At 38.3% G+C, this 17,690-nt stretch overlaps 1 protein-coding gene across 2 annotated transcripts in view; it reads left to right on the top strand.

Moving 5' to 3' along the window:
• ARHGAP10 (Rho GTPase activating protein 10) overlaps positions 1-17,690 on the top strand; it is a 169,188-nt gene that overhangs the window by 115,981 nt on the left and 35,517 nt on the right. For both annotated transcript variants that reach the window (XM_075198927.1, XM_075198919.1), the window contains one exon: positions 8,653-8,788. In XM_075198927.1, the coding sequence (XP_075055028.1) occupies positions 8,653-8,788 (136 nt within the window). The remainder of the gene's footprint in view (positions 1-8,652; positions 8,789-17,690) is intronic.

Genomic DNA, 17,690 nt, shown 5'->3' with positions numbered 1-17,690 from the left:
CACAAAGGCATAAAAAAAAATCCCTCTCTGAAGTATACACACATTCATTATTTTTTATTCTTTTTGATGGATATGAGATGGAAGAAAAAAAGACATGCTTTAACCCCACAGCCTCACGTCTGCTATTAATGGCTTTACCTCAACTATTTGTTTAATACAGCAAAGTAAGAGTCAAGTGAGGTGACAGTAAGACATAAGAAAGGGCCAGGAAGCAATTTTCATTAGTAGGAGGAAAACAACCCTTATTACTGGCAATAGCCTAAGGCTACAGCATAGACAAGTGGCTCATTGTCAGTATGAAAGTGCGGAATGCCTCTCACAATGACTCAAATACAATATACAATAGTCATTTATTAAAGAGCAGATGTGAGTGGCCAGGTGAATCCTATAGCTAATGGGCTTCTACATCCTTGTAGAACTTTGTGCCATTCCATATTCCTTCCCAAAATATGACATGATTCTGAAATTAGATTAGAAATTAAATTTGTTGTTTAATTGCATCTTTCTTTTTACAATCTGGTACCATGCAATATTTACACCAAAAATAAATAATTGGTTAATTCAATAATATTTGTTCACTTTAATTGCAGGGATGAAAGCACGAAAAATAATACCAACTTAAAAATGTGGGCACTTGAGTAATATTAGCACAGATTTAACTGCAGTAGTGGGACCTTGAAACTTTTCACACACTCAAGTTGGAGAATAATATGTTAATCAGTCCAATCAGAAGAGTGAAAATCGGTTTAAATATAGCTTTGTGTTACTGACTGATTGAAAGTGGTCAGCCAATCAGAGCAAAGAGAGAGAGAGAGAGCTCTATATAAGCAACATTCCTTAATTCTATGCCCTTGAATTACTGCTGAATTTTATATCTCATAATTGTATTCATTCCCACAAGTGAGCTGGGAAGAATTTCCGTCTGAACACCTTGGGTGTGATCATCTTCATAGAACATCCCAGCTATAACCTCAGGCCCCCAAAGCTCAGGGAATGCTTTTGACAGCCCACAGCCAACAGATCCTACTATTGCAGACCCCAATTGCCAACTTAGAACTACAGTTTGAGTAAACACATGATTTCAGTATAGTAGGCTCTGTCATTATGCTTTATCTTTGTGTTACAGTGAGTTCTGTCATTTATGGTTAATATGGTATAACAAGTGAATGTTGATTTGGTCAACTTTTAACATTTATGTATATTACTGAACAAAATAACATACTTAAAATTTCTGATGTGTGTAAGAAAATCCGTGTGGCATTGTGTAGGTCTATTCGTTTGGAGAAACATCTAGCATTTCTTTTGTGTGAAATGATTAGCTGTCAGTAACAAAAATGATTTATACAGACTGCGGATTGGTGGGAGAGCAGGGACAATGATGTCATTGGACATGCTATGATTTGTCATTGGATCTTTTTGACTTAGATTTACACCATTTCAGTGTCTGCTAGACGTGTGGTAACTGTGCTAGAGGGTAAGGACATACTTATATACTTACTACTACTTCAATGGAATATCAGAAGACTGACAAATGTATTTTACGTTCAAACTTCATATATAAAACTTGGTTTTTTTGAGTGAGTTTACTCAGTGCATTATAAAACTCTATGTAAATTATAGTTCACTCAAGTATTAAAAAATGTATTAGTAGTAAGGAATTGTATGGATAACGGAAAGAGTGTTCTCTTTTGTTTTTGTTTCTTGCCCTGCAAATGTACTAATTGTTGATTCTTATCTGTACATGATTGTTATTTTTCAAAATAAATAGTTAAAAAAAAAAAATGTATTCGTATTTAATAGTGATATCTACTTCATATCCAGATACTGCACAAGGTCCTAAGAATAATGCATGCAATTAATTTCTATTACTATATGCAGATTTATATTTTAGGGCCCACAGAACATGGAATAGGTTTTACTACTATAGTATATGCTTAGAAACGCATTGAAAATGGAAAAAATATTAATTATTGCTTTTATAGCTCAGGACTAGATGTTAGATTACTAGTCAAGTACTTTTACAAGAGAAGCTGCTTTGTCCTGTATAGTACTCATAAGAGGGCAGTGTGGTACCATGAGGAAGAAAATGACTTCCTAGCTAAAGAGAAGACATTTTCAAGAAAGAAAAATAAAAGCTTAGCAGACAAATTCTTTGAACTCAAGTGATAAATATTTTGAATTTATGGTATCTTAGCAGTGAGACACAACAGGATATGCACTGTTAAGTGTGAAGTTTCATGCTTGCATAATCATGTGCAAGTAGAACTAGAATTGCGTTTTCGGTATTTTCCTGTTTGCGTGTGGATTGTCATGGGAAGATTAACCCTATGAATACCACTGCATTTATATTTGAAAGTGACATTTATTAAAGCAGTTTCTTCTCCACAGAGAAATCTGTGTAAGTTACTTTAAAGCGAGCAGAGTTTTTCAAGTCTGTAATCGTCAGTAAACTGTGAACTAGAATGGACATATGGCTTTCACCTACCTGTACAGGGTTTCCAGTTGCCCAGAAACCCTTCTAAACTCAAATCCTAATAGTTCTGTGATTAAAAAGGAGGAAACCACTTCTATGAACCACCTTTTCCTCCTGCCTGCATTAAAAAACTATAACACTTAGTGTAAATTTTAAGACCCATTTTTGTGGGGATCTGCCTATGTTTTAATGAATGTTGGCTTCAACAAAATGGCCACTGTGATTGTACTTAGTTTTGGCTCTAATGTTTCTGTGAATTTAGGTAAACAGAAAATGAAGTAAAAGTAAGCTACTTGTGCTTTTCTGCAGTTTCTTAGCTGCTAAGAGTGGTGGAAAGAACAAGGTGATAATTTTAACACTAATTGTATTTTTTTTTATTTAATTGAGTAGGTGATATAATATGTATATAACATGCATCATTACATTTATATACATTGTATTTTTCTAATTGTAGTGTTATTGCAAGTATTTTTAAATAGTTTAGTTTGCTTTTCGCCCAAAACCAAATATTTGGAAATACTCCTCTAGAAATCTTGCTTTTGCCCCTGCTGTAACCAATCCGAACACAAGAGAAAAAATATTCGACCAACCCAACTGCATTAGAAATAACAATATCTGTGAAACACTCCCCTTTTCAGATGCTTCTTGTTTATTTACAATACATATTTGTTATTGCTGCCAGCACAACAGACAGCGACACTGAACTTTTTTTGTGACAAAACACCTTCAGTATTTTACTTTCATTTATGTATCACCCATTTCCCTTTCTTGCTATAGATATAATAGAGTGCCCTTTGTCACGCTGTCTCCAGTCTCTACAGACCAGTACATACTATGAAGCTTTAACCTGTCGAGGCATGGACACCACAAGACATCTGAATGTGTGCTGTGGTCAGGGCCCGATTTAAGGGTTCCGGCTGCCCTAAGCTATTTCAGCCGTAGCGCCCCCTTCAGCCACCTCCCCTGCCCCCTTCAGCTACCTCACCTGCCCCCTTCAGCCACCTCACCTGCCATCTGCCGCCCCTCCCCCCGAGACATTAGAATGGACTTACCTGCTGTGGAGTCCTCTCTTCAGCGTTGTGTGTGACAGGCAGTCTGGTAGAGATTGCTGCTAGCGGCCTGTCAGTGTGGCCGCGGGCGCTTCTTACTCTGGTCACATGAGATGTGGAAGTCCTGATCTCAGGTGACAGAGTAAGAAGCGCCCGCGGCCACACTGAAAGGCAGCTAGCAGCGATCTCTGCCAGACTGCCTGTCATGTGATAGTGACAGTCGGGACCGCTCCTTTAGACCAGGGGGCGGTCCCGATGACTCCGGCTTCCACATTTAGAAAAAAACAGAACCAAAAAAAACATCTTGGTGACGCTGCGCCCCTTGGCTCCAGCGCCCCAAGCTGCAGCCTGGTCAGCCTATTGGCTGATCAGGCCCTGCCTGTGGTATCTGGCACCAAGGCATTAGCAGCAGATCCTTTAAGTCCTGTAAGTTGTGAGGTCAGGCCTCCATGGCTCTGACTTTTTACAGCACATCCTACAGATGCTCGATCGGAGTGAGATCTGGGGAATTTGGAGGCCAAATCAACCACTTGAACATGTTCCTCAAACCATTCCTGAATAAGTTTTGCAGTGTGACAGCTGCTTTATCCTGCTGAAAGAGGCCACTGCCAACAGGGAATACCGCTGCTATGAAGGGGTGTACGTGGTCTGCAACAATGTTTAGATAGGTGGTACTTGTCAAAGTATCATCCACATGAATGTCAGGACTCAAGGATTCTTAGCAGAGCATTGCCCAGAGCATCACATTGCCTCCTTTGGCTTGCCTTCTACCCATAGTGCATCCTGGTGCCATCTCTTCCCCAGGTAAATGAAGCACACACACCCGGCCGGTAAAAGAAAACATGATTCATCAGACCAGGCCACCTTCTTTCTTTGTTCCGTGGTCCAGTTCTAGAGTTCACGTGCCCATTTTAGGTGGTGGACCGGGATCTGGCCGGCCTGCGGCTATGCAGCCCCATGCGCAGCAAGCTGCAATGCACTGTGTGTTCTGTCACTTTTCTAACATAGCCAGCATTTACTTTTCAGCAATTTATGCTGCGGTAGCTTTTCTATGGGATTGGACCAGACGGGCTAGCATTCACTCCCCATGCGCATTCACTATATTCACTATATACGATTCACTACATGTAACATTTTACCCCAGTAATAATTGATGAACTGGTCAGATGAACTTCAAGTGTTAACTTAAACTTTTTAGTGATGACAGAAATTGATGTAAACAATCACAATAAACACTATTGAACAGGTAACAATGTCATTTTTTTCTTCAAACTATGTCATGTTCATTAATAAAGAGGGCATATAATATATTATTAAAGATAAAAACTAACTGCTCCCCAGTCCGCAGTCAGGTCTCTCCCTGTAAATAAGTGAGGTGTTTATTCTCTTTGCAGCTAAGACATTTTTTCACTCCTCTGCTGAGAATATTTTGGAGCTTTTGGTGTCATCCCATTCTGACTTATAGCTGTTATTTTTATGTGCATTACTCACACATACCTTGTTTTTTTCAGAAGACTGCATTTTCAGAAAATACCTTTTGGTTTCTGTATAAATCACAACTAAAGTGCACAGTAGTTTTTGGAAAATAGCCAAGTAGTTTAAAATGATGCTTTTTTTTGTTATTAATTTCCAAACAAAAGTAGGGCAAACTGTTGAAGAGAAGGGATTGTCATTCTTTTCTGAATAGCTGCAGGTGTTTTTGTAAGTACTTTACCCCATTTGTGTGGCTATGGCTTGTCTTAGCATAAAGCGGTTCCAGTATAAATATGCACTTAATACTTTTAGTTGCATAAATGTATTTTTTGTTGTCTGGTTAACATGATCAACAGGCAAATAAAAAGGAGCCTCCCTTGTTAGAATGAATAAACTTTCTATCTTTCAAAAAGTGGATGTTGTATAAGCCCTGTAGTTTTACTAAACTGCGGGTTTGAAAAAGTGGAGATATTGCTTATAGCAACCAATCGGATTCTAGCTGTCATTTATTTAGCGCATTCTGCAAAATGACAGCTAGAATCTGATTGGTTGCTATAGGCAACATCTCCACTTTTTCAAACCCCCAGTTTAGTAAATATACCCCCATGTCTTTACAAGAACCACCTATTTCTAGGTACAATATTATTTTTATTTAAAAAAAATATACAAAAAAGAGGGACTCCCCAATTTCAAATGAATGTTCATACATTTACTTTGTACTTTGGTGGATGACATCTGAGCCTCCCTCCTTCTTTCTTTTTCTATTTTTGTTATTGCCTGATATTTAAAAATTTAAGTTAGAGCACCTTGTTTAAAAGGGGATGATCTTTTTCAATGAGGGTGCCCCCAATTACTTTGAAGCCCGCTGATGAGATCATAGCTCTTTTATTGCCCAAGAAAAATATATCAACAGGCAATAATTAAGTTGGAGCAAAACTAATATTTTGTGAGTCAGTGATAGGGAGACTGAAGTTTTGAAAAGCACAAGACTTAGCAGCCAAAGAGTTAAACTCAAGCACTTCCCTCCAATTAATATAAGCTTATCTGTCATAGCACCATTGTAAGACAATTATATCTTACTATGTTAGCATTCATGAGATATCTGTAGATTTGACATATTGGTGTTCTGAAATTTCTGGCATTTGATTGACAAGTTTATGGGTGGGAATATCATGAAGATTTAAAGTTTTGATTGGCTGCTCAGATTCCTCATTCATTCATTATTCTAATCTGAAGGTTCCGATTTAAACAAAGGCATCTAGTATGTGGAATTACCGTTCTTCAAAAACATCTAGTAACTGACTCAGCAGATATGATTAAAATCAAACTAAATGTGAAATCAAAACTCTTTTGAATGTATAAATTTCAAAGTTCACTGTTTGAATGACTATTCTAACAGAGTTCTTTGTTTCCTATCGTAAATTTGGTCAGACTAACAATTTTTCAAATGCTTCACTGATAGGGAACAGAACAAGTTGTGTCCTTGGTTCACCAAACATTCAAAAAGTGTCAGTGTGTAATCAAAAAGTGACTAATATAGAGTTCTTGAACCCCATATTAACAGCTTTTCAAGTTGAGATGCTGAAATCTCAGGGGACAATTGTAACAATCACAAATATTAAGTGCCCATGTGTACAAGCACTAAGCCAATGATTTTCAATCCTATCGTCAACCCCATCATGCATGTGTTCTAGTTTTCCTCATCATGTATATTCATCTGAGACTCTATCATTTTGAAATGTTTATAAGCAACTTTTATTCGTAGTTTGGATTTGTTTCTTCATATATTGCATTATATATGCTTGTAATGTTTGCCATTTGGTATATTGTGTGTGCAGCTGTCTCAGCAGGTTGTAGAGACTGCAAAATAGAGAAACTATTACATAAAGGCTAATTTGTTTCCTTTGAAAAGTATGTTGTGGTTAATTGACAGATCTAATGATTAAAGAGATCATTTCTGTTTTATGGCTTGTACAAATCTGTGCATTTAATAGGGTTTCATGAGTTTTCATTGCATGAAGAAACATAACACATTGACTTTTATGTTTTTTTATACAGATCTTTTTTTATTCTTTGTGTTGACAATGTCCATTTTCTAGTGCTTAGTGTTTTCTAGTAAATGTATGAAAAGAACACAAACCAAGATTTCCATGCATTTCTGATGTATTGCGCAATGATTTCAATGATTGAATGGTAGAACAAATGTTAATGACAAAATGCAGCACGTTGAAGCAGGAAGAATAGCCCCAAACAAGCCACTTACAGGTTTGTTTTTTTGTCCCCATTTCAACCATAGTATTTGTGAAGATACTGGGTTTTCTGGCCCAATTCTACCCACTTCACTCTGGCTGGCCACCCACGGGTGCCTTCCTAGGCCTGGGAAGCCTACCCAGCACCTTCTAAGGTTCTTATTAGTCACTCAGGCAAATTCAGTTAGAAAGGAAAGCAATACATTTATTGTAATAAAAACAATCACCAGATTATGTACACACAGCAAATAAATGCCAGGCAGGTTTACCACATCATCTGTCCCTTACCCCACTAGCTTAAAGAGCTACAGTCACCTGGATGTCCTGACTTAAAGACCCTTGGAGTTCTTCTCTTAGCTGCAGCTGTAGTCCATTGGTAGAGATCGAAATCTCAAAACCAGCTACACTGCACCTTCCATGAATCAAATCTCAGAATGAATATCTCCCCTCCCCCTGGAGTGGCTCCTTATAGCTCGGGTCAAATTTCCACTGTGTTTTCCCCTCTCTGGGCAAACCCCTGGCGTTCTCTCTTATTTAAACATTGGTGGGACCTGGATCAGGGGGTTGGAGGAGGGATTGGAGATAAGCTGTGTTTCCACAGAAGCCCCCTGCTGGAATTCAGACAAAATGTCTGGACTAGTCCTATGGAGAACAATGGATACTAATTAGCCTCCCCCACCTCCAAAGATAGGGTAGCAGTCAGCCCCTCCTAAAATTAACCCCTTACACTACTTTGTGATATCGCAGGGTCCCCAGCTGTTCCATGCTTCCTATGGAAAAAGGAGGGGGGAGAATGAATTCAGCTCCAGCCCCCTCACCTGTATCCTGGACACCACCTGATCTTTACCCATAACCCACCTGGCTTCAATTTGAGAACAATTCATAATAGCCTCACTGGATTAGTAACTAACACGTTTTTGCAATAGGTAATATGGAATGAAGAAGTTTCTTATGTAGGCATGGCTACAATGTCCACTTATCCACATGTAACTAGACACTGCAGTTGTACTCTGTTCAGCTGGGGAACAAAGGCAAGGGCTAAAAAAAAGTACATGCTATAATCCACATCTTATGAGAAACGAGGAACAGGCTGGTTAGGGTGATATTAATACCTCGTTTCACCACACTATTAGTATAAAAAGTGCATCTTTGTTTTGTTTTTCCTGTAAAATACAGTATTTCTTAAATGTATTTGTGTTGTGAAAGACGTAAAGGACAGCAATATTGGGAAAGCTGTAGTAAGAGACTAGGCATATCTGGAAGATAACGGTCATGCTCCATATAATATACTGTAGTCTGGAGTTTTAATGATCACTTTCAGCACTCTTGTATGGGCTCCAAACTTGATACAGGATTCCTGCATAATGCTCCTGCCAATAGGTAATATATTTTGTATGCTTGGTTTCAGATTTTTAGCAACCCTCCAGATGACTCCGTGCAAGAGCCAACGTCTCTTTCTCCACGTGCCCCACCTAGACAGTCAAGGAGGCACCGTAACAAGAGGCCACTTGCTGTATACAACCTCTGCCTGGAACTAGATAACGGTAAGATGATCTCAAGCACCTGAGCATAACCCTTTCTAAGACAGAGTTCTTGTGCGGCACAGCAATGAAGAGTACCTAGTACAGCAACTGATAATGCAGGAGAGTTAAATATTTGATTATGTGCTGAGCAAATTCCTTTCTGCCATGTGTAGGTGTAACAGACCTTTTATAGCTGACTTACCAGCTAAACCCGAAATATATGGGGAAACTGTGATTGAACGTTTTCATAGTTGTTAAATCAAACTTAGTATTGTTTATTATTTTCACTATAGATAGAGATAATATAATATCTTTATGCATATGTATATATCCATATATAAAGTATTCAGCAACGAGTAAGCCAGTCATCTCCACATGAAACCACATTGATGTCTTTTAAAATCTAAATGATTGTGTGTTTAAAACCAGGTTTAAACCTTTTGAAATTGCTTTTTCAAATGATCCCTGAAAAGGGCAATATTTCCATCTATAATAGAAGAACACTTTCATTTGTCTCCTCCCTGTCACTCATGTGCCTACTGTAGCCATTGACATTTGATTAATAATGGAGAAGACAGACAAAAGCACTTTTTGATGATGCAGTATACTATACATTTTAAGCTTAAAAAAATTTAATTGGAAAGTCTAGGCCAGACTGGAAGGTTTTTCATACTTCATCTATGGGCATTTCAGTTGGGATTTAATTATCTATTGTAAAATGTAAACAGAGTAAAAACAGAACTATTTGGAACCAATGGGTAGCATGCTGCTGCTTTTAGAAAGCATAGTACAAGAAACAGAGCCATAACTAGACATTTTAGTGCCCCAAGCAAGAGAGAACAGTTATGCCCCTACCCCTTCCCATCTTGGTTGGAGTAGATGCCAGTTCCAAGTGGCATTTCACTGCCTGGGGCCATGGTAGAGTGGTGATGTGCCTAGGTCTTTACAAACACTAGACCGCCCTCCAACCCTGTGCTGCGCTCTCCTACCTGTTCTTGCAGCATTGACTACCTGCTGCTGCTTCTGGTGTCTTATACTCAGTTGCTTCTTGGCCAAATCACTGGGACCCTGCTTGGAAAGGAGTTTATTATCCACCTCCTGGAAAGCAGAGCAGTGAGGGAATGGTCTAGGCCTCCCCATTCCCCCCAATCCAGCCCTGACATTAAATAAATAACATTCCCATTTTATAAACAGACCTATACCTGCCTCACCAACCTTCATCATAATCAGCTATATATATAGCGCCACTAATTCCGCAGCGTTAACATTAAATACGTTTTTTCTTTGTGTTGATGTACCTCATGTCCCCCATTTTGTCCTCACAACATACATTTTTTTTTAATATGAAATCTCTTATGGATGCAAATCTGTAACCCAGAGATGTAACTAGTGGTGGGCAGCAGAGGTAGGAACCAGGGTCTAAAAAAAGACAAGTCGAGAGGGTTACCAAAGGGAGTAAAAATAAATAAAAATAAACACTCACTACATGTTCACAACACAAAATAAAATAATACAAAATAAAATGACAAATAGTATTTATTTAGGCAACAATTTTGAAGAAGAATTAAGACTATAAGTCATGCAGTCGACTAATATGTTTTCCTATTCCTATTACACATTGCAAAACATTGATAAATTAATTCATGAGCGGTATATAATGAGACTCCTCAATTGGTTGCATAGATGCAGGTTCCCAAATAAGTACAAATGGCAAAGTAGCAAAGGAAAATAATAAGTAATATGAATTAAATATTATGTATACATATGTATATACGATCTAATATAAGAGCTTGTACCGTTGTCATGACACTACTATTGTCCTTTTATAAATCCCAGAAGACTTACTAAAGTTATACCAGGACAACATATGAGGTATCAGACTTAACTTGTACAAAAGAACAAAAGTGCACAATGCAATATTTACAGTAAACAGTGAAATTAATTTTTAAGGAGTTGCGGTGACAAAAAGAAAATGCCATAGGCATAAAGTTTGTTGACTCTGCTAAATACTGGCACTTTGTCTTCCGGATACGGGGGGGCCATAGAACAGCCGAGACGCTAGCACTGAACCAGCAAATATTATGCCTACTGCATTTCGTTTTAAAGCTACAATTCTTTGCTTTACTCTATGCATTTAATGTAATATACACACACAGATTTGTATTAAAATGAATATATTATGAATATTTAAAATAAAGCATATGTTGTATTTGAAACTTTCTATTGTAAAATTTAAACGCTAATATATATTGAGAGGTTTATTCATGAAATTGATTAGTAAAATATAAGTAATCAAAATGCTGTCATAACTACTTTATATGTACATATGTGTATATATTATTTGTTGTGTTTTTTTTGTTTACATTTAATGTAGACCTATGTTTATGCCTCCCTACATCCCTAACATTGAACAGAAAACGGGGGTATATTGTTGAAGGTTGTATTAGCCTATTCCAAATGAATTATTGTATTAAAGGATAAGTCTCCTTTGTGGATTTCTTTCAAATGTGAAATGTCAGTTATACTTACTAGTCCCAAAAGGGTGTGTGGAAACCATCAATTGTAGAGATACATAGATGAAAACGTTAAGGTGACCCAAATTATCTTGACGTTGGCAGATCCGCTAGCAAGCCAGAAACTAGTGAGAAAAATTCTCAAAAAGTATTTTATTTTTATTGGACTTTTCTCTGCAATGATTCATTCTCTTTCATCCTGATGGTTAACTCAAAACTTTGAACATTGTTAAATAATTAGTAGCGTTTATTCAATAGGAATAAGACATTTTGGAGAAAAGTTATTAAATTACATTTATTGGCATGTTGTTGGATAGATTATATAATCTAAAACAGTGTTTCTCAACCAGTGTCCTTGGTGTCCGCCATAATCTAATCTATCATGGCTAGTCCTGATTTGAACTGGTTCAAACAATTTGAATATCTCTAAAGTCATTAGAATTGGTCTGTTTTGAGGGCCTCAAACTTGATCATGGTACGAATGTAATTTTGGGGCCAGTTCATTTTGGGTTTGACTTCCATGGCTGAATTCGTGATTGAAAGTTCAAGCTCACGGTTAAAACAATAGAAGTTAGAATGATATTTAGTCTTGAACATGTACGCCTTGCTTACTGTTCATTACTTGGAGAAGGAAACTTATAAGTACAATGCTCTTAACAAGCAGGTAGCCTTGTGGTGTGCTTGATGACGGTGCATATGTAGGAAATGTCGCTACACCACTTTGGTGATTCATACTTGGACTAACGTTGTGAATAGTACAAACCTTCAATGCAGCAATCTGCAGTGTACACATTGCTCCTGTCTGACTTTGTGATTATTAACTGTTCCTCAATAAACCATATACTGCAAGTCTCATATTCAATTTTCTTTCAAGGATTTAATAGAGGAATTAGGCATATCCATGATTATCCTGCAGGAGAACAGGACTGTCTCATTGCTTCATAATAGAAAGGTGATTTGAGGATCTAATTCATGTTTTAATCTCACGTGGCCTTCTAAAGATGTACAAATGGTCACTTATATCTAGGCTATTTTTTGTTGGCTTCGTGGTTCTATATTTTCCTTCACTGCCACCTAAACCCTTGCTGTGCATTCATGTCTCTTGTCTAGTTTTATTATGCAGTTGGAATTTTCCTTTTTTAGCTATGTTGCAATCATCCTAACTAGAGAGAAAATATTATTTCAGGCTTACGAGTCATGCTATCCAGCTGCAATAGTTATTGCTATAAGTGATGTATCAAGAAAATAATCCTAAACACAAGCATTTTATTTGTCCATGTTATATTTGTAATGCTGGCGTGAGATAGGAATTTCATGTTTTTAACTTTTATGTATTTTATTTTCCAAATGTAAGTTATACTGAAATGGATTCTGAAATTCTTTTGTGAATCAGTTATTCATATTGGATTATATTTCTTGAAAACTTCCAGTTTACTGCAGTTTGGATAACCATAAAATAACTACGCCAGACAAACATTTTAGTTGAACTTTCAGTATTCATATAATTTTATGCATGTGTGTGTGTTACTTGTAATTTAGATTTCTGAAGTGCAGAGTGTAGTGGCAGTAGAAATGAGCTGCAATCAGTTTATTGATTTTGTATCACACTTGTAAATGACAGAATACCGTAAAAATGAACAATTTGGGAATGTTTAGAGGGACCTGTTTGCGTAAAACACAGATGAAAGGAGCAAAACAAAATTCAGAGCTCTTATTGCTGAAAAGTACAGAAGATGTCATGGGCTAACTGAGCATGCTGGGAGTCTTGGATACCACTTGTTTGGTTATTTTATGGTTAGAAAACTGAAATTCCTCTCTTACTTTCTTGCCTCCTGCATGTTTCCACCACTGTTTATTCATTCAAAACAATGCAGCTGGTGCCCTGAGAGCTCATGTTGATAAGGTGAAGATTAACATTTGGCATGCTGGTTCATAAATAATCAATGTCATTACATGAATTACCTCCAGTATTATATCTCATTGTCTTGTTAGAGTGAGCATGGCCAAGGGCAGAAAATGAAAACTGTGAACACATGTCTTTTTAGCTGCGTCACAGTGTTGGGTGAACATGGTTTTGGTATGGCTTGTATGTCACTAACCATGTATTGAAATCGCGCTACTGTGTGTATTATCTTGGTGAGTAGAACATGTGAGGGAAATAGTGAAAGAAGTGAAGACCAGTCTTTTAACTTGTATGGCATTGTCTGCTTTTATATATGAATATGTTAATATCAGTAAAGTGGTAGTGACAGGAGAGTCCTTGTCATGTCAAGTTTCTCCTATTAACACCATAAACACCAATATTGCATATGCCAATAGTCCAAGCTTTCTCTATACTCTCCTGGTTTTTATTGCCTAAAGGGGTGAGGCTTGTCTGAAAAGGTTTACTACCCTGCCAGCAGCGGATGTGGTTTGGGTGGATCAGGAGGTGTAGGTTTAAATGTCACTATTTTCCTATCGGGAATATTTGCAGGTATGCAATACTACAAACTCCAAAATTCAGCATGATTGCCCATATACATCTACATGGCTATACCCCAGTTCCTCTCCAACTGCTCCTTTTCCATTTCCACTACTCTAACTAAACCCTCCTCCACTGGACGCTTGCATACAAGAAAAGACCAAAGATTAGCACATAATAATTGGGCACTTGCCCTTAATCCTTGGGTATCCATGCCCAGCGTGTATAAGGACATTTGTGTCTATACCACTTGCACTGCTGTTCTTGGAGAAGAATATGCAGTAGCAGAGAACTCTGTGCTAAGCTGTTGTGGCCATCAGCACTGGCATCTAATTGATGTCCCAGAATGCTGTGCAATAAGGCCCGGCATTCTGAATTGCCAGGTTTATACTTGATCAGTGGGCAACTGATCACAGGTCAGTTCCTGTCTTATCAAGTGGGCACAGGCTCTGCGGAGGCAAGTTAGTACTCACAATGGAGCTGATGTATGGATACTTCCCCTCTGAGTAAATGCAGAGGTGTAGTATGGTGGGTGAGGGTGATGGGTTAATAATGAAAAGGTTAATAAATGATGATGGAGTTAATGAGAGGATTGCAGGTTAAGGAGGGAGGATTAATAATGATTGATTCAGGAGTTGATTGAGGTAATGATGCAGGAAGGACATGTTAATGATGATGAGGGAGTTAATCATGACTGTGGATAAGGGAGTTACTTAATATTGATGGGTGCAGGTTGATGGTGAGGGGGGACATGACTGCAATCGTGATAGGGGGATTATGCAGTGAGGTGGATGATTAAAAATCCAATGGAATGGTACCAACAGACTGGTTAATACAAAATTACATGAATTGTATTTTGGTAAAGCCATTTAACACTGTGCACAAAAATAAACTGTCCAGATTTGCCCAGTAACCCCCTTTATATTTCATTTAAATAACCAGTATGGCCAATGTGAGCGTTTTCTCCCATCTATCCATATAAAAAATGACAATTTGGTCTCCCCATTCCACAACAGCCTGTGGCCTATATCTAGCCTGCCATGCACCAATTTGGCATAGCTCCATCCATAATGGTTACATTCTGTCCCTTTTGCCATAGTAATCAGGGCTGCCCCACAAAAGAACATGACATTTGGGGGTATATTAGTTTTGTAGCTTTGTGCTACGACAATTACAAAGCACGCACAAAAGCTAGTTACGCCTAATGGCTGCCCAGCATGAGTTTTTGTGCGCTTTTAACGAAAACAACAAGATGCCATCTTGTTGTTATTACCCATCACAAGCATGCAATATAAATTCAAATTTGGTATTGGAGTTTTTTTTTTGTTTGTTTTTTTTTTTTAACATTCATGAGCCATACTAAAGAAATAGGTTAACATATTAAAAACATATATCTTAAACGTACGTCCTATTTTATTTTCCTTCTGGTGAAATCAAGCTAAATGTTATATTTAGATAAATAATAACATGGGGTTTGTGAGGACAAACACAATAATTTATATAATAATGTCATAAGGATAGAGCTGTCTGTGTTTATTTATCTTTTGTGTTATAAGGTAGAATAGCAGTTCCTATTCATGTTGGTCTAAGTTAAGAATTTTATTTATGACCCTGGAATGTTTGGACTACACCTTTATTGGAGCAAACATCAAGTTCTATATGAGGAGCAATTTTTGTACATGTATTCCAAGGACACAGCTAGATTGTTTGCTGGCAATACTCTCTCAACCCTGTAGCACTGAAGTGTGGAAAACAATATCCTTTACTGAGGAAATATTTCTCTGTATATTACTATTTTCCAATCTCTTACAAGCTAATATAATACATTTTCCCTTTACATAATCCATTATGCAGTTTGATGCATAGCAACCTTGCAACGAATTATGCCAGCCAAGTTGTAGAGCTTAAGAAAAAAAAAACTAGTATGTCTATATTTTATGATGTACAGTTAGAACTTTTCGGTTAATATATATCAGTATTTTTTTTTTCATGTGTATATTTGCAAGGGACTCACAATATGTATGCATGTTTGAGCCAGTGCCGTAACTAGACATTTTAGTGCCCTGGGCTAGACGGCACCGGCGGCCCCCATCTAAGTGGGAGTAAGTGGGTGTGGTCAACCTAATGTGGGGGTGTGGCTAGCACTTTACTGAAAGAATTCTGTTTGGAAATACATGATAGATTTCTTGCACTCAATGCTTAAATAAGAACAGTGAAAGAGATACACAAAACTAGATTGCTATAAGAAAGAGTTTTAAAATGTTACAGAAAAAATATTAAAGAATACCTTACCTGACAAAAATCTGTTATTTAATATTATATTCATATTATGGCACAGTAATACCCCCAGTTCATATTATGCCACAGTAATGGCTCTCTTCATCACACTCTGCCATGCAGCCTTCCTTTGCCCCTCAAAACAGTGCAATGCAGCTTCCTTTGTCCCTCAAAACACTGCGATGCAGCTTCCTTTGCCCCTCGAGAGAGAGAGAAAACACACACCAACTTTGCGTTCCAAATGCTGAACTTCCTCTTGGTGGAACACGCATGCATTCCGCTGCGAAAGTAAAAGGCTGAGGAAACAGAGGGAGAGCACACTGCACTACCTCCTTCTCAGGGTATTCTGCGTGATCTCCCTGCACTGTGCACAGGAGGTCACATGACACTGAAGTTAGCTGACCCTGTTCTGTTAATATCAAGAGCAGCTGCCTGGGGGCACAAGTGAAGGCTTGGTGGGCCGCTGGTGACCCACAAGCCACCTGTTCCCCACCACTGAGCTATATTGACTTTGAAAGTTTGTGCAAATTAAGTGTCAAGGCATGCGCTAATTCCACTAAAATAATTATACAAATCTCATAACATCCCCTTATATCAGGAAAAGTATTCAGTTGGGGATAAGTCCCAAATATTTACTCCAATGCCATTCACATGCCAAGGGGTGGGATATATTGGACTGAAAGTAAACGGTCCACTTTGACAAGGGCCAAATTGTGATGGCTAGATGTCTTAGTCAGAGCATCTCCAAAGAGGCAGGTCTTGTGGGGTGTTCTCGGTATACAGTGGTTAGTACCTACCAAAAGTGGTCCAAGGAAGGACAACCGGTGAACCAGCGACAGTGTCATGGGCGCCTAGGGATCATTGATGGATGTGGGGAGCGGAGCGATGGCTAGCTTATCTATTCCAATCCCACAGAAGAACTACTATAGCAAAAATTAATGAAAAATGTAATGCTGGCTATGATAGAAAGGTGTCAGAACACACAGTGCATCACAGCTTGCTGCATATGGGGCCGCATAGCCGCAGACCGGTCAGCGTGACCATGCTGACTGGCTTTTCTTGGGTGTCCAGATGGTGTCCCAATGGTTAATGACAACAAAAAAACCTTGACAGATGATATCAACCTGCTATGACCAGAGCTCCGAGTGCAATAGACTTGTACTAAGTCCACATCTTGTACTAAGAGCACGAGACATTCAGTGTCACAGTTGGCCTCATAGTAGCACCTGATATCTGTCCTCCTTGTCTGGCAACAATGTTTGGGCAGAGAGGTGACCTAATGATGGGTGTGTGGCTGTAGCTGCTTACAGCTTCACTTCCTTACAATGGACTGCACTGAGCTCCAAGCAATGTTCGATGTCTTTGTAGGCTATTGCTGGAGCTAGGGCGATAGTCCTTGATAGATAGGGCGATATCCTATCTCCAGTGAAAACACTGCTAGACTCTAGCCGAGTAGAGATTTGATGAACTGTTGGAAAGGTGGCATCCTATTACTGTGTTACATTGAGATCTTCAGTACGACCCATTCAGCTACTGAACTTTGACTGGCTGCATGCTTGTCTTTATGCACCTGTGAGCAATGGGTCTGGCTAAAATGAAAAAAACACACTAATTATAAGGAGTGTTCACATATTTTTGGCCATATAGTGTACCTTTGTGCTTTCTCGTCATA

This window comes from Mixophyes fleayi, chromosome 1 (assembly GCF_038048845.1).
Source record: "Mixophyes fleayi isolate aMixFle1 chromosome 1, aMixFle1.hap1, whole genome shotgun sequence".
Lineage (NCBI taxonomy): Eukaryota > Metazoa > Chordata > Amphibia > Anura > Limnodynastidae > Mixophyes > Mixophyes fleayi.
Note: the sequence above shows the minus strand (reverse complement) of the source record. Positions and strands in the feature narration are given on the sequence as shown.